The following is a 15,583-nucleotide window of genomic DNA, read 5'->3' on the forward strand; positions in this document are numbered from 1 at the left end:
AAAATACTTCTAAAGCATTTGTAATCTTAGTTTATGGTAATTTATACAGTTACTAATACATTATTAGAACCAAAAACTTCTGTTAATTTTATTTGATGGATTTGAGGTAACATGAACAGTTTGATTTTGAATGTTAACAAAGATTAATACATACTTAAATGTATTGCCTGTTTTTAGTTAATATTAGTTAATGCATTGTAAAGTGTTAGCAAAAATACTTATTACTGCTGTCATAATTTTAGAATTAAACTAATTAAAACTTTAGACTAAACTAATTGAAACAGAGAACCAAATATGTAAACATTATTCAAGAGGTATTTGAATCCCTGAGCTTGAATCTTTGAATCTCACAGTTTATTACAAGATTCTTTCTTTACTGCCTTTGAAATCATAATTGGAAAATAATTAGTTTTATTATTTGTATGAGAGACAATGGAAAAATCAAATAAGATAAAAAGAAAGGAAGTGTTCTGCAAACAATGTCTGTTAAAATGTAAGGATGAAACCTTGAGAGGATTCAGGACTTGGCTGCTTTGCCCTAATCAATCATTTTCAGTCGCTCACTGACTTTTTGATAGATAGATAATTAGATATACTGTTAGACAAGATATTCATTCATTTTGGTTTTGGCAATTAACCAAAAAATAAAATTTTTGTAGGTGAAATACACACAGCATATAAAACCAATACAAAATGAGTGCAGTTTTTCTCAAAATTTTTATTTCAGCACATACAATCACATAATATATTAACAAATATTCACAACATCAAACAAAACATAACTAAAAGCAACAGCTTTGAAACAAAATTAACAAGGACCTCATGATTCAAGGTGATAGTCTCACAGCTGATACAGTGTGTCACTGTGCTCCAAATCTACATCAATACATAAAAAAATCAATATAGTTTGTTATCCTAAAGAATCGTGCAGTTTTAGAGAAGGGTTTTAGAGAAGGGTCAGTCTTCATTCCTCAGCAGGCTACTACTGAAATCCACATCATTCCTTGGGTCAGAACTGAATTCCAAACAGAGAGCATTACACATCTCCAACAAGCTTATTCTTTTTAAAGCTGAGGTTACAATTAGTGACTGAGGATGAACTTCTTTATTTTGCTCGGTTGCGGAAGAGGGTGACCGGATGGTTGCGAGCGATCAGCTCACGTCTTAGCTGACAGTAGGAGCACGGCCCGCAGCAGAAGGATAACACACAATCGTTGCAAATAGAGTCCTGTTAAACAGAAAAAGAAATCAGTCAGTAACTGAACATAAAACTGGACATCTGACATAAGTTATATATCTAGCATCTAAGAATATTCTATACTTAATATAAACTTATAAATCATTTTTTCTCTTGTGTGAAGTATATAATGATAAATATATATTGATTTATAGCTATATCCTTAAAAGTAATATCAAATATGTTATATATAAAAAGAAGACTTTTCTTGCAAACATTTAGAAATGCATTTATTTGTTTAAAGGATGTCTAAACATTTTTGCAGGAAAACAAGAAAAAAAAAAACTGATTAAGAAATGCATTTTTGCAAGGAAGTCTAAAGTTACCTCAATCCCATAGGTGCGTCGGACAGAGACTCTCATGGCCATAGTGATGGGTGGGAAGAGGCCAAAACTGTCCAGCAAAGGCAGGCAGAGACACTCTCCGTGATCTCTGGCTGTGATGCAGGCGAAACACGGACAGCACCAGAACGCAAAGCAACCTGACGAACAAGAAGGGGAAAAAAAGTCACTACGTGAAAAGAGAATTAGTAGACCATTAATATTATATAAAGACACAAAAAACACTTACAGTCATTGAGGTTGTCACATTCACAGATGCCAGAGGACCACTGGTCAGAACCAGGGGCCAAAACAAGTGGCTTAGGCTGCTGAATAACTATTTTGGTTGCCATGATGACTCTGAAAGACAACACAAATTAAGAAACGGTTAGAACATATGCATTTAAAAGGTTAACTCTGTAGTTATTATGTGCATAACTAAATTAAGCATGTTTTATCAAAAGTCAGGAGTGTCATATAAGCTACTATGCAGTTCTTACCGTGCAAGAGGAGAGACAGTTGGGGATGACAGTGAAGATTAGGACTGAGCGTTTGGTGACAATCTGTGTCAGATTTATAGAACCATCAGTGGCCAAACACACGTACACACGTGTATAGACAAAAGATTAGTATCACACCGTGTCTCCACGGAGTCAGAGCAGGTTAGTCGGGTACATGCTTTTCTTTTTATCGATAGATTTTAGGTGATTACCAGTTTTTGCTGACGTAAGACATTGTGAGTCATCTTAATGAGACTGTGTACTGATACTGTGAATTATCTGTGAGAAAGAAAAGGAAGGAAACAAGAAAAATGCACCACACTCACCAAGATCCTCAAGACAAACTTTAACTGTTTACTATTGCAATTAATTTTAATTGTATAACACATTACAATAGCAGTGGCAAGCAGAAGTTCTGGACATCAAATTCATTCTTGACATATAGCGCTATTGCTGTTTAATGCTGTTTAACTTAATGCAGACAATATGCATTATGGGATGTTGAAAGTTATGTTTTAAAAGCAGTATATGCCTTTAAATGAAACATGTACTACAACATTTTAATGAAATGAACACTTTTGTTCAGCAAGGATGCATTAAATTTTTATAATGATTTCTATTTAAAATAATAATTGTTTATTTCAACTTTCTATTCACCAAATAATGAAAAAAGTCAAAATTTCCACAAGCTGCACAACTGTTTTCAACATTTGATAATATTAAGAAATATTTCTTGAGTACCAAATCATTATATTGCAATGATTTCCAGAGGATCACAATGAAACTTCAGTTTTGCCATTGCAGAAATAAAATACATTTTACTGTAGTTTTACTGTATTTTTGATCTAATAGATGCAGATTTGGTGAGAATGTGATTTTCAAGAACATATAAAAACATTAACCCATTAATAACCCATCATAAATGCATATAAATATGGCATAATTATGTTAAAATACATCACCAGTCATAAGTTTCTGAACAGTAAGATGTTAATGTTTTTTAAAGTCTCTTCTGCTCACCAAGCCTGCATTTATTTGATCAAAAATACAGCAAAAGCAGTAATATTGTGAAATATTTTACTATTTAAAATAACTGTTTTCTATTTGAATATATTTTAAAATGTCATTAATTCCTATGATCAAAGCTAAATTTTTTAGCATCATCACTCCAGTCTTTAGTGTCACATGATCCTTTAGAAACAATTCTAATATGCTGATTTGCTGTTCAAGATTTATATTATTATTATCATCAATATGTAAAACAGTCGAGTACATTTTTTCAGGATTTTTTGATGAATAGAAAAATCCAAAGATCATCTGAAATAAAAAGCTTTTGTAACATTACACACTATATAATACACTATATATTTTTTGGAATTATAGAAATTATTACTTTTATTTAGCAAAGATGCTTTAAATTGACCAAAAGTGATGATGAAGACATTTATAATGTTACAAAAGTTTTCTATTTCAGATAAATGCTGTTCTTCTGAACTTTCTATTCATCAAGGAAACCTGAAAAAAAAAAAAAAAAATCTACTCAGCTGTTTTCAACATAATAATAATAAAAAATGTTTTTGAGCAGCAAATCAGAATATTAGAATGATTTCTGAAGGATCATGTGACTGGAGTAACGATGCTAAAAATTCAGCTTTGAAATCGCAGGAATAAATTACATTTTAAATATATTCAAACAGAAAACTTTGAATTTTACAGTTTTTGCTGTACTTTGGATCAAATAAATGGTGAGGCTTGGTGAGCAGAATTGACCTCTTTAAAAAACATACAAAAATCGTACTGTTCAAAAACTTTTGAATGGTAGTGTTACGTCAAAGTTTGCTATTGCATTTATGCCACTTTATAAAATAGATTACTCCTCACAATCCAAGCAAAGCTTGGACCAGCCTAGTAGTGAGGCGACACAGGTGTGAGCTTTTCTGATAATGAAGCCATTTGGGTAATGTGACTTATTTTCATTACATTACATTTGGTGGAATTCACATCTCAGGACACTGAGCTGTAATTGCGTAAAAAAACATGATATCATTACTATGAATCACAAACTGGATTCCAACCACTGGCTTCCTAAAATGCCTCATTTTCAACACATTAAATCTTCCAAATACAATTCTTAGAAAGCAACCCACTTATTGTCATTACCCATGAGAACCCATAGAGGGTTTGTTGTAGAGACGGCACAACAAATTCTTGTTAGACCACTTTCATATGCACACTTAAAGGCATAGTTCAACCAGCAAGGACAATTCTGTCATCGTGTACTCGCGATCCATCAGGCTGATTTTTGACATTCCACACAGCAGACAGCATTTAGTCAAAAATATGTTTAAGTGTGTGATATATATATTGTTCTCCACAACATCTTTGTGCTGTTTTATTCTTCTTCTTTACAAAATGCACGCACTTTACATTTTACAAATAGCAGTAATGCAATTAATTAATTTTATTACAGTAAACCCTGATTTTTTTCCATGCAATAAATTCTGTCCTCTACAGTCTGCTTATATCCCTGCCTAATTAAAAAACAACAACAACCACAGGTTTTGTAATGGAAATTGTACTGGTTTTAATGGAAACTTTCAAGGTCCCCAAGGGTCTCTACCGATGTGATATCTGTGATATAAAATAACCACCATAAAATATGCATGTTAACACTTACACTTCCATAACTGCATGGCACAAATTCACGGTGCGAAACAAATATTACACTCCAGCTTAACCTTGTGAATTCATGACGCATAGTAGCCAATGTCAGGTTCCCTCTAGTGGTTAACTATTAGCTGGACGTAATCCAGAATATGCAAGCATGTGTGTACTTTTTCATTCATTCGTTTGTTTAGATAGGCTGTCATATTTGACGGCCACACAAATATGCATAAAAGGCAACTGATAAATTCCAGGTTTGTAAAACTAAACCCAGGTAACAAACACTAATGCTAATTGGACCTACCGGAAATAAACAAAACATAATGGTAGAGCACTGGACGTCTTGCTATCATGTTTGACCCATCTCTCACTTCTGATGCACACACCATATCTCGTGCATTCCTCATCTCTAACAATGCATTTCACCACCCCATACATACTGCTGAAAGACGCTGAAACTCTTGTACGTGCCAGAGCTGCCCTGTTTATTGTCTTAGCACAATAACACTTTTACTATATTTCAAACTCAGAAGTCAGATTCCATCACACTGCATGGTTGTCACGGCTTTCCGTGAATCACATAAATCTAAATGGCTCTTGTAGATCTTCATTTAAAACCAAAGCATGTGTACGTTTGTAGTAGGCCTACCTGTGCATTTATGGATACTTTTTCTGGTGTCATACATTCAGCGCACTGCTAAGTGCCAGAACACATCTGGAGTATCGGCGTAACTGCATGTAGCAGGAACATCTAGCAAATATTACTCTAAAGTTACTAAGAACACAATCATTACAGTAACTCATTCAGATTCATTCAGTCTCTGGTGCTGATTGTCACCAGGTTCGATTATCTTCTATTTATGGATTGCTTGTAAACGTGTGACACCTACTGGTGGAACAAAATAAGATACAGAATAGATGCATCAACATGCCTCTTTTTACTCCACTTGTCGTTTTTTATTCAGTTAAGTAATGTTCACAAAGGTAATTCATACAGGTCCATATCTAATGCCATTGAGAAAAATACTGAGAAGATCTGGGAATATTTTGTAGCCTTCCAACTGGGACACAATATACCATGAAATATTTTTTCAACAAAGATTTTATTGCATGAAAAAGCTTCAATTATACACATCAACCATGTTTTTGGGGAAAAAAAAAAAAAAAAAAAAAAAAAAAGACTTTCGGGAGATATTAAGGAAAATTTTACCATATGGCAACAGTGTACCACAATGGAAAATGGCCAAAAAGGTACTTTTTCTGTTAAATTCTGATTTTCTTTTCAGCTAAAATGCACATTTCTTCTAGAAGTCAAAATCCACACACATACTAACACATACACACTCATTACATGGAAGAGCTAACTCTGGACTCTTCCTATTGCCCTTTCCGTGAAATATTGCTGTATTAATATTCTGAAAAGAATAAATAATTTCTTTATTCATCCATAAATACAACTATACTTCAATAAAAACTTAAAAGAAATAACTGCAATCATATTATTGATGTTACTATTTATAAATCCCAGTGGGGAAATACATTACTTCAGTTCCATTGTGGTACAGTTTTGCCATATTTTTCTGTCATGGGACAGATATTTTCTCACTTTACAGAAAAAACTATGTTAGACAATGTTGATTTGTGAATAAAAATATGTAATTTACTAACCAAAGATGATGCAAAAAAATCCCCCTTGAGAAGAGATGTTCAGAAATTAAGTTTACAGAGCAATTTCTGGAGCACTTGACAGTGACAGTGGAAAAAAAAAAGTGTTTTGGAGAACCATTCAAATGTCATGACGCTTAAAAACAGCACATCATTGACTACCTTAAGGCCGTCCCTTTTAATTACCATATTTTAATATATTGTATTTTTTTTCAGAATAACAAGGAAATAAGTAGAAAGTAATTGTTGCCATATGACAGCTCCGTACCAGAGAGGGATATAAAAAAAGTCTTACATGGGAATGTGTAATACCATAAAGTAATAGGTGAAAATGAGAATGCTGTCAAGCTGCAGTGGAGGTTGTTTTTATTTAGCTCAGCTTGTGTTAGGTTCACGGGCATCCATTTCCCGAGACATCTGACACCATACGCAGGGACAACAGCAGAAGGTAAGCAAGAAATCCTTTAAGATACTACCCTAGAGAGAGAGAATCATTTAATTTAATTTACAAATATATAAGGGAGCAATTTATAAGTTATTGTAACAGCGTGATTCAGAGTACCAGACTACCATTACAAATCAAGGTATTTTGTAAAACACTTCACAAAACATTCATAGGAGAGCCTTTATAAATATGTGTCCTAACCTCAATGTTGTAACGATGACGCATGGACACCCTCAACAAACCAAATCCATCAATCAGAGGAAGGCAGAAACACTCGCCATACCTCTTGGATGTTACACAAGCAACACAAGGAAAGCAGAAAATTGAAAGACAACCTACAGACGCAGTTGTACTGTTAGTGTTGTAAAAACATGACAGTGACAATTAAATGCTGATACTCAGAGGAGACTCACTTTTTTTTACATTGTTCTTGTCAAAGCAGGAAAAGACTCCAGAACTCCACTTGTTGGAGGCCCTGGGCTGCTGAGATGTCATCCTGTATATTAAAATATCCTCTGTATTACAAGATGCAAGATTACAGATCTGACAGAGATCCGATTATACCTTTTTTTTCTTTAAATGCTTTTAAAGACATTTCAGGTGCTTAAATAAACAAATAAATAAAGTAATAAATAAAACCAACAAATGAGTTGCACACATTTCTGCGATTAATGGTGAATAATCGGTTAACATTATATTTTGTAGCTATGGCCTAATTATTCTGAATACACTAATGCATATTATATTTATTATAATGCATTTATTAAATGCAGAAATGAATGTGTTATTTTCCCAACCCTAATTTGGGAATTTTATGGCTATTCTTTACTGAAAGTGGGTCACAAAGACAACTGAATAGCTACTCTGTAATCTGTGTCAGTATAAATTCAGTAACATGCATATCAAAGGCAAATTCACTAGTCCCAAAAACATACCTGAGCGTGAAGGTCAACGAAGAGAGGACAGGCAGACTTGTGTTCAGTGAAAAGGATGCAAATAAGCTGTTAATATATGCACACACATTTCACTTTAAATACTTTCTCAAAGTCACGGGTGCAGTTAATTGTCAATGTGATGATGAAGAAGAATTCCACAGAACACCAAACGACTTTCTGTGGAAAAGCTTACGCTTGTTAGTTCAGGGGAAATCATTCAGGTTGAGATTAAATAAACCAAGTGACATTTTTGTGGTGAAGTGAAGTGTAAAGTATCCTGCACAGATACAGGTTGTATGAGCACATAATGAACACTTGAATTTAAAAATGAAGTCTGTGAAGACAGAAGAACTACGCCTGCAACATATCCAATCACTTTCCCTTTTAGATTTACATGGAAACCAGCTGCATTTCTTCAACAAATATGCCAAGAATCATTTTAATCATTGCTTGGAACACGTAAGAAAAACACACATGACAGGCATTGGTTTTTCTGATGAAGATGGTGAAGTTTTATTGCAGAATAACAGTGACAAAGTACATGAAGCACACCGGAGTGAGACCAAATCCTAAACTTTTAAAAAGTTCATCACAATGTAAATGAAGCTGCTCCAGTTGTAACAGTTGTGGTCTGTATGCTATATTTGACCCTGGACCAAAAAAAAAAAAAAAAACAGTCTTAAGTAGCGTGGGTACACATGTAGCAATAAATTGTATAGGTCAAAGTTATCGATTTTTCTTTTATGCCAAAAATCATATTAGGATATTAAGTAAAGATCATGTCCCATGAAGATATTTTTGTGAATTTCCTACTTTAAATATATCAAACGTATTTTTGATTAGTAATATGCATTGCTAAGAACTACATTTTGGCAGTTTTTTCAGTATTTTGATTTTTTTGCACCCTCAGATTCCAGATTTTCAAATAGTTGTATCTCGACCAAATACTGTCCTATCCTAACAAACCATACACCAATGGAAAGCTTATTTATTATTCAGCTTTCAGAAATGTATAAATCCTTATTTAGAAAAATTTACACTTATGAGTGGTTATTACACTTTGTGGTCCACCATACAAAAATGACCACATACCAGTCTAACAACATGTTTTTATTAAATAGAACGAATGCAGTGGAGCAGATCTGTTCTTTCAGGTGACATATACTTTTGTTACTACTGCAAAATACTGAGGAAGAAGAAGAAGTTGTTGCTTGCCAGTAGCTTTTATTTTACAAGAGTGACATTTTGTTCACGGGTATTCATTTCTCGAGACATCTGACACCACACGCAGACACCACAGAATGTAGAATAAACGCAGTCATTACAGATAGTCCCCTAGAGAGAGAGATAAACACCATGAGTTTTCCACATGTATATACATTACTTGTGGTTTAAAACACAGATTGTGTTTGTCCAAACCTGGATTCCATAGCGTCTGCGCACTGATACGCGCATGGCCATTGTTACTGGAGGAATGCACCCAAATCCATCGAGCAGAGGCAGACACAGACACTCGCCATGCTTACGAGCCGTCGCACAGGCAAAACAGGGAAAGCACCAAAATGAGAAGCAACCTACAATTAATAAATAATCAAACAATACAAATAATACCATTAGTAATGAGAATGAATCAAGATGATAAAGAGTTAAGAAGCAATAGCACTTCACATTTGTTTAAATACGTCTAATCATTGTATTTAAACACGTCAAATGTCAATGCTGTGACATGTCAATATTTGTTTTTTATATGCTGGATTTGTGGATCATCGCCACTTTCACGTCTCTCATATCACTGCTTTCTAGTGATGGGTCGTTCTTGAACGATTCGTTCATTTTGAATGAATCTTTAATGTGACTCGGGAAGAACGAGTCGTCTCGGGGAGTGATTCGTTCAGTCGTTCCTGTCGCGCATGCGCGACATCCTATTGGTTTTTGGAGTCGTTCGTGCATCTTATGGGGCTGTCACGTGATGAACGAACGACTCGAACCCGAAGACTCGAGAGATGAACTAATTCTTTTTCCGGTGTTGTGGTTAGGGATGTAACACGTAACATTTCTATTATATTTTGCTAAAATGAACGAAATGACTCGAAAAAAGATTCATTCATTTTGCTGAACGAGGCTGAAAGGTCCGAGGTAAAATGATCCGAACTTCCCATAAACTACTGCTTTCATTTGCTTTAAACAAATGCGGATGGCGCCATCTGGTGTCAGTTATTAAAAGCCTTCTAGTGAAAATGACTTCAGAGGACACTATTTATATTACTGTAATATTGTTGCAGTGTTCATCTCGTCGCTAGGCTCATTGTTTTGTACATTGTATGGACTTTTTTTGGACTACTAAATTATATATGACCCTGGACCACAAAACCAGTCTTAAGTCGCTGGGGTATATTTGTAGCAATAGCCAAAAAAGCCAAATGTCAAAATGATTGATTTTTGTTTTATGGCAATTTTATGGCAAAGATCATGTTCCATTAAGATATTTTGAAAAATTCCTACTGTAAGTATATCAAAACATAATTTTTGATTAGTAATATGCATTCTTAAGAACTTCATTTGGCAATTTTCTCAGTATTTAGATTTTTTTGCACCCTCAGATTCCAGAATTTTAAATAGTTGTATCTCGGCTAAATATTGTTCTATCAAACTATACATCAGCGGAAAGCTTATTTATTCAGCTTTCAGATGATGTATAAATCTCAATTTGGAAAAATTGACCCTTATGACCCTGTTTACAGACTAAATATAAAAATAACGTAATATTAAATGATATTTTGGAACATGACACAAACCTTTTTGTAATTTTAGATTTTCAAAACACATCATTCTGTATAATTTATTATCTGTTTTCCTCATGGGGACCAAAAAACACGAGAAGGGTGTTCCTGCACAACCGGAGGCTGCAGTTTCAGGACCGCATTTTTAGGACCCTATAGTTTTTTTGTATTACTTTATTTAATTTATTTACTGTATATATGTATGTATTAGCGTCTCATACTATTTAATAGCGCTTGCTATTCAATTCTGTATATTATTATTTTTTAAAGAAATATGTAGTTGTTTAATTGTATACACTTAATTATTGTCCTAACCGACTCTTAACCCTTAACATACCCATTGGTAACCCGTTTGAAATATTTAACCTAATTTATTTCAATATATTCTATATATATTCTGGGGTTAAATTCCATTTTCTTGTAAAGAAAGACTTGTATTTTTGCAGACTTCAGTTCATTAGCCGCAGCACAGCGATTCACGTCAATAAACGGTAAAACAATTGCGCTACAAATTACTTGCTTATTAGTACATTAATAAATGTAATTTTATTTGAATACAAATGATAGTTTAACATTCAGCAGAACAGTTATCTGTTTTACACAGCTAAATAGGCTAAATGGAGATTGCTGACACGCCTCGAACACAAGTTCACACAGCGCTTTCATTACAAATAAAATGGAAGGATTAAAAATGAAGTTTTTGTTTTATGCTTGAATCAGATCTCCTCTAGATGGCGCTGTCACAAAAAAAAAATTAGGGTCCTAGAAAAGCGGTCCTGAAAGTGCAGCCTCCGACTGTGCAGGAACATACTATTGGGAAAAACACACAGACAGACACACACACACACACACATGTCTGGTCAGCTATCCTTGTGGGGACTTTCCATAGGTGCAATGGTTTTTATTCTGCACAAACCATATTTTATATCGCCCTACACCAACCCTACACCTAAACCTACCTGTCACAGGAAACTTTCAAAAAAAAAAAAAAAAAAAAAAAAATTCTGCATGATTTATAAGCTTTTGTACCCATGGGGATCTCAATTTAGGTCCCCACCGTGACACGAGTCCCCATGAGACTGTGTGTATTCAGGTTTAGGTCCCCACCAGAATATATAAACCAAACCCACACATATTTTTCTTCTCTGGATTTGTCCTTTGCTCTGGCTAGTTTTCTGATCAACACTGAGAAAAACACTAAGTAAGATTTACTTAATTTTTCTTTTGCAAGTTTTTGCACACATCAATTTTAAGTAAATTTAAGTATTGAATTAAGTAAAATCTATATAACTAAGTTAGGTAAAGTTAGCAAAGGAAATAAGTCCATTTAAAGTGGCCGGTTAGAGTTTGACGAGTAATTTCTACTTAATTATTTTAAGTTAAATCTGCAACACTCATTGAGCGCACTTCACTCAATTTTATAAAACTTACTTTAACAATGTAGCACAACAAAAAAAGCATGCTTTTAAAGCATGTGGTTCACTTACAAACATGTAAGTAAGCAAGTAGACAGCTTGTTATCCTTTTAAGATAATATGTCCACTCAATAGAATTATTACTCTAATGAACAAAGAGACCTCAATACTTGGTACACCATACACAGTGAGTATAAATGTTTGAGTTTGTTTGAGTATGGGTCATTTTGAGTAGAAAATTAACTCCAGATGTCACAAAATAGTAAGTTACTAAACCTAACAACAAAAGCAATCATAAAACAGTGTAAATACAACTCGAACACAGTGAAAATTTTAACCTTTTTAATTATTCATGCCCCAGTGCATGATGGGGGAAAATGGGATCATAACTTTGATATTTACATAAAGAGTACTAATTGTAATTGAGTACTAATATATAATTAACTTTATTTTTTTTTATTCTAACCTGCACTAGATTAATGTAGAAATTAACTTTGTTTTTAATGTAGTATTTACTTCACCACAAAATCATTTTTATCAATGAGCTTTCTTATAAACCTGCCATCATATACAAGCATCTGCCTGCTTGATGTGTAAATGTTAATATTGAGTATTACCATCCTTACAACCTTAATATCCTCTTGCATTGTTTCTCCTAAATCTTTCTTTTGTACTATACGTGACCCTGGACCACAAAACCAGTCATAAGCGTAAATTTTTCAAAATTGAGCTTTATACATCATCTGAAAGCTGAATAAACAAGCTTTCCATTTATTAGTTAGGATAGGACAATATTTGGCTGAGATACAACTATTTTAATATCTGGAATCTGAGGGTGCAAAAAAAAAAAAAAAATAAATAAATAAAAAAATAAAAAAATAAAAATATTGAGAAAATCACCTTTAAAGTTGTCCAAATGACGCTCTTACTAATGCATATTACTAATCAAAAATCAAGTTTTGATATATTTACAGTCAGAATTCATAAAAGATAAATCAATAATTTTGACCCATACAATGTATATTTGGCTATTGCTACAAATATACCCCAACGACTTAAAACTGGTTTTGTGGTCCAGGGTCACGTATGTCTGTACCACTACATTACATATGTTAAATGCCTGTATAAATAATATTTTTGGTTAAACTTTTATAGGCTAGAATTGTGTATATTTATGTAGCACCATGGTCAAGTGCATTTTGTACCTTTATGTAGCAGAATGACAAAGCCCACCTTAAAGCTCTAAGATAAGGCAAAACTAAAAAAATAATTAAAAACTCAAAGCAATATTTGTATCTGTGTGCATTTACTTTTATATACAGTCCACCAGTAATTCTCAAAAATCCCAATATAAACTGACTACACATATTACAATGATTCTGACACTCCTCTAGGGTAGCCTTTATACACACATTTTTGAGATGTACAGTGATTCACAGCCTTTTAACAATATTGTTGTGTAGTTGCAAAGTGACATTCTTTAAGGAAATACACCCCTGAAAGACACACCAAAATAAACAAAAGAGAGAGACAGAGACTCACACTCTGCTACATCTTCACAGCAGTCACAGATTCCAGAGCTCCACTGACTGGAGGTGTGTGACATGACAAAGGGCCTTGGCTGCTGAGAAGTCATCCTGTTTATTATGAAATCCTTCAACAGACACAAGCACACACACATTTAAGTGCATAAAGTAACAAAAGATGAAAAAAGAATACAATTACACTTAATACAGCAGTTCACTGTCCGCATACCAGAGGTTGAATGGACTCAGCTGAATCATTTTTAATTTAAGCAAACATAAAAAACTACAGAAAATGCAAAGACAGCAAGGGATCACAATGAATAAAAATTCATTTATTCTGCAGTCCAGTAAGGCCAGTAGTTAAGTTTTATTTTATTTTATTTTTTATTACCTTATTACAATTATCCCTATAATTTTGAAAAAACCCAACTAGATATTTAAATCAGTGCATGATGACAATAATTTAAATAATAAAAAACACTGATCAACAAATGTAAAACTTGCCTGGAAGACCATCAGGCCTTATCGTTTAGTGTTTTTTGAAAAAATATTACCTAACAAAAGACATCTTATTTTTCTAAAACTGCACTTAAAAAAAAAAAAACATTTGGTATAGAAACCCAGAAACTGCCAGTAAATTTCGCAAGCAGCTACAAAGATACACACTGAATTAAATGTGAAGTTAGAAACAGAGAAAAACTGATACTGTTTTCTTGTAAAATATACTCCAAGTAAAAAAAAATTATACAATGAATTGAAAAATCATTTTTTTAGTGCAGAAATTCTTTTTGTCCCACAGAAGACATGTCAAACCAACATATTGCAAACTGAATAATCACAAAAACTGCTCTTACCTGAACGTGAGACTAGAGTGAAGACAGGCAGATTTATTCATCCACACTCAAGCAGACAGACGGATGGAGATGAACTGTTAAGACAGTCCCATAAAAAGACACAAGTAGGTGTGAATCTCAATTTAAGTACTTCCTCGAAATCTGGACTGGTCAGGTTAGAAATATGTCACTGCTGATGACGCCCATGACCCTCCACCTGAAAAATCTATTATTGTTTTTTAACAGGGGCATAGTTTTACTGGTGAATGAAGACTCTTGTTTGTCTGTAAGCATGCATGACAAAGTATGATAGATTTACATCTTTGGTTTGTTGGTGGCATCAATGTGTATAAAAGGTATAAACATAAAGGTTAAAACAACAGTGTTCTAAGGCAATGAGTGAAGAGATAAGAGAAGGAGAGAGCTTTTTTTTTCATTTATTACATAACATGGAACTGGACAGACAGGTTATTAACACCTACATGCATACTTTTTTTCCATCATATATATATTCATGTGTTGCAAAACATCAGTGAAGAGTAATTAAGGGTAAATAACAACTTAACTTAATACATTTTTGTTTGGCCTTGACTCATATGCTACAGATTCCATAAAGGACATTTAAGTTATGTTTACAAGAATTTTAGACAGGGTAACAATGAACTTTTTTTTAAGGACAATACTGCCAGATGAACTTGAACTCTAAAAGAGGTAAAATTCAGTCAACAGCAGCAATTGGTCTTTAATTTGCTGAATGGTGCTGGACCATCCAGACAACACTATCTTTCAGTAACTGTCTTTTTGGACTTGGGAGCTGGCAGATTTCTAGCTGGCTGCAGATTTCTAAAAAACTGCAAACTGAATAATCACAAAAACGTGAGACTAGAGTGAAGACAGGCAGATTTGTTCATTCACACTCAAGCAGACAGATGGATGGAGATGAACTGTTAAAGGGGTCATCAGATGCAAAGTTCACTTTTACATGTTGTTTGAACATTAATGTGTGTTGGCAGTGTATGTACAAATCTACCCTATAATGATAAAAATCCATGCTGTGGTTTTTAATTAATCTGTAAAAATAATATCCCCTTTTTCAAATCGAGCCATTCTCAGATGTGGTGTCACACCAACAGAGGCCGCTCCCATGATAGTTGATTGACATGAGCGTCTCACCTCAGACCTGCCTTAAATCAGTTGTAACAGTCAACCTCCATTGTTTCGATACCGGAGCAGGGATGTAAGTTAGACAAGAATATCTCTGAT

General features: G+C 33.8%; 2 protein-coding genes across 2 annotated transcripts; both read right to left on the minus strand.

The window, feature by feature from the left end:
* Positions 1 to 698: 698 nt before the first annotated feature.
* Positions 699 to 2,120, minus strand: LOC127167773 (cornifelin homolog B-like). The gene is made up of 4 exons (XM_051114014.1): positions 2,058 to 2,120; positions 1,808 to 1,917; positions 1,564 to 1,718; positions 699 to 1,228 (listed from the first exon to the last, which is right to left on the minus strand). The coding sequence occupies exons 2-4, from the start codon at positions 1,908 to 1,910 to the stop codon at positions 1,106 to 1,108; spliced, it is 381 nt and encodes a 126-aa protein (XP_050969971.1). The 5' UTR covers positions 1,911 to 1,917; positions 2,058 to 2,120; the 3' UTR covers positions 699 to 1,105.
* A 6,130-nt stretch (positions 2,121 to 8,250) lies between these two features.
* Positions 8,251 to 14,478, minus strand: ponzr5 (plac8 onzin related protein 5). The gene is made up of 4 exons (XM_051114015.1): positions 14,342 to 14,478; positions 13,504 to 13,615; positions 9,186 to 9,340; positions 8,251 to 9,101 (listed from the first exon to the last, which is right to left on the minus strand). The coding sequence occupies exons 2-4, from the start codon at positions 13,595 to 13,597 to the stop codon at positions 8,991 to 8,993; spliced, it is 360 nt and encodes a 119-aa protein (XP_050969972.1). The 5' UTR covers positions 13,598 to 13,615; positions 14,342 to 14,478; the 3' UTR covers positions 8,251 to 8,990.
* Between the last annotated feature and the right edge of the window lie 1,105 nt (positions 14,479 to 15,583).

Source organism: Labeo rohita, chromosome 7 (genome assembly GCF_022985175.1).
Source record: "Labeo rohita strain BAU-BD-2019 chromosome 7, IGBB_LRoh.1.0, whole genome shotgun sequence".
NCBI lineage: Eukaryota > Metazoa > Chordata > Actinopteri > Cypriniformes > Cyprinidae > Labeo > Labeo rohita.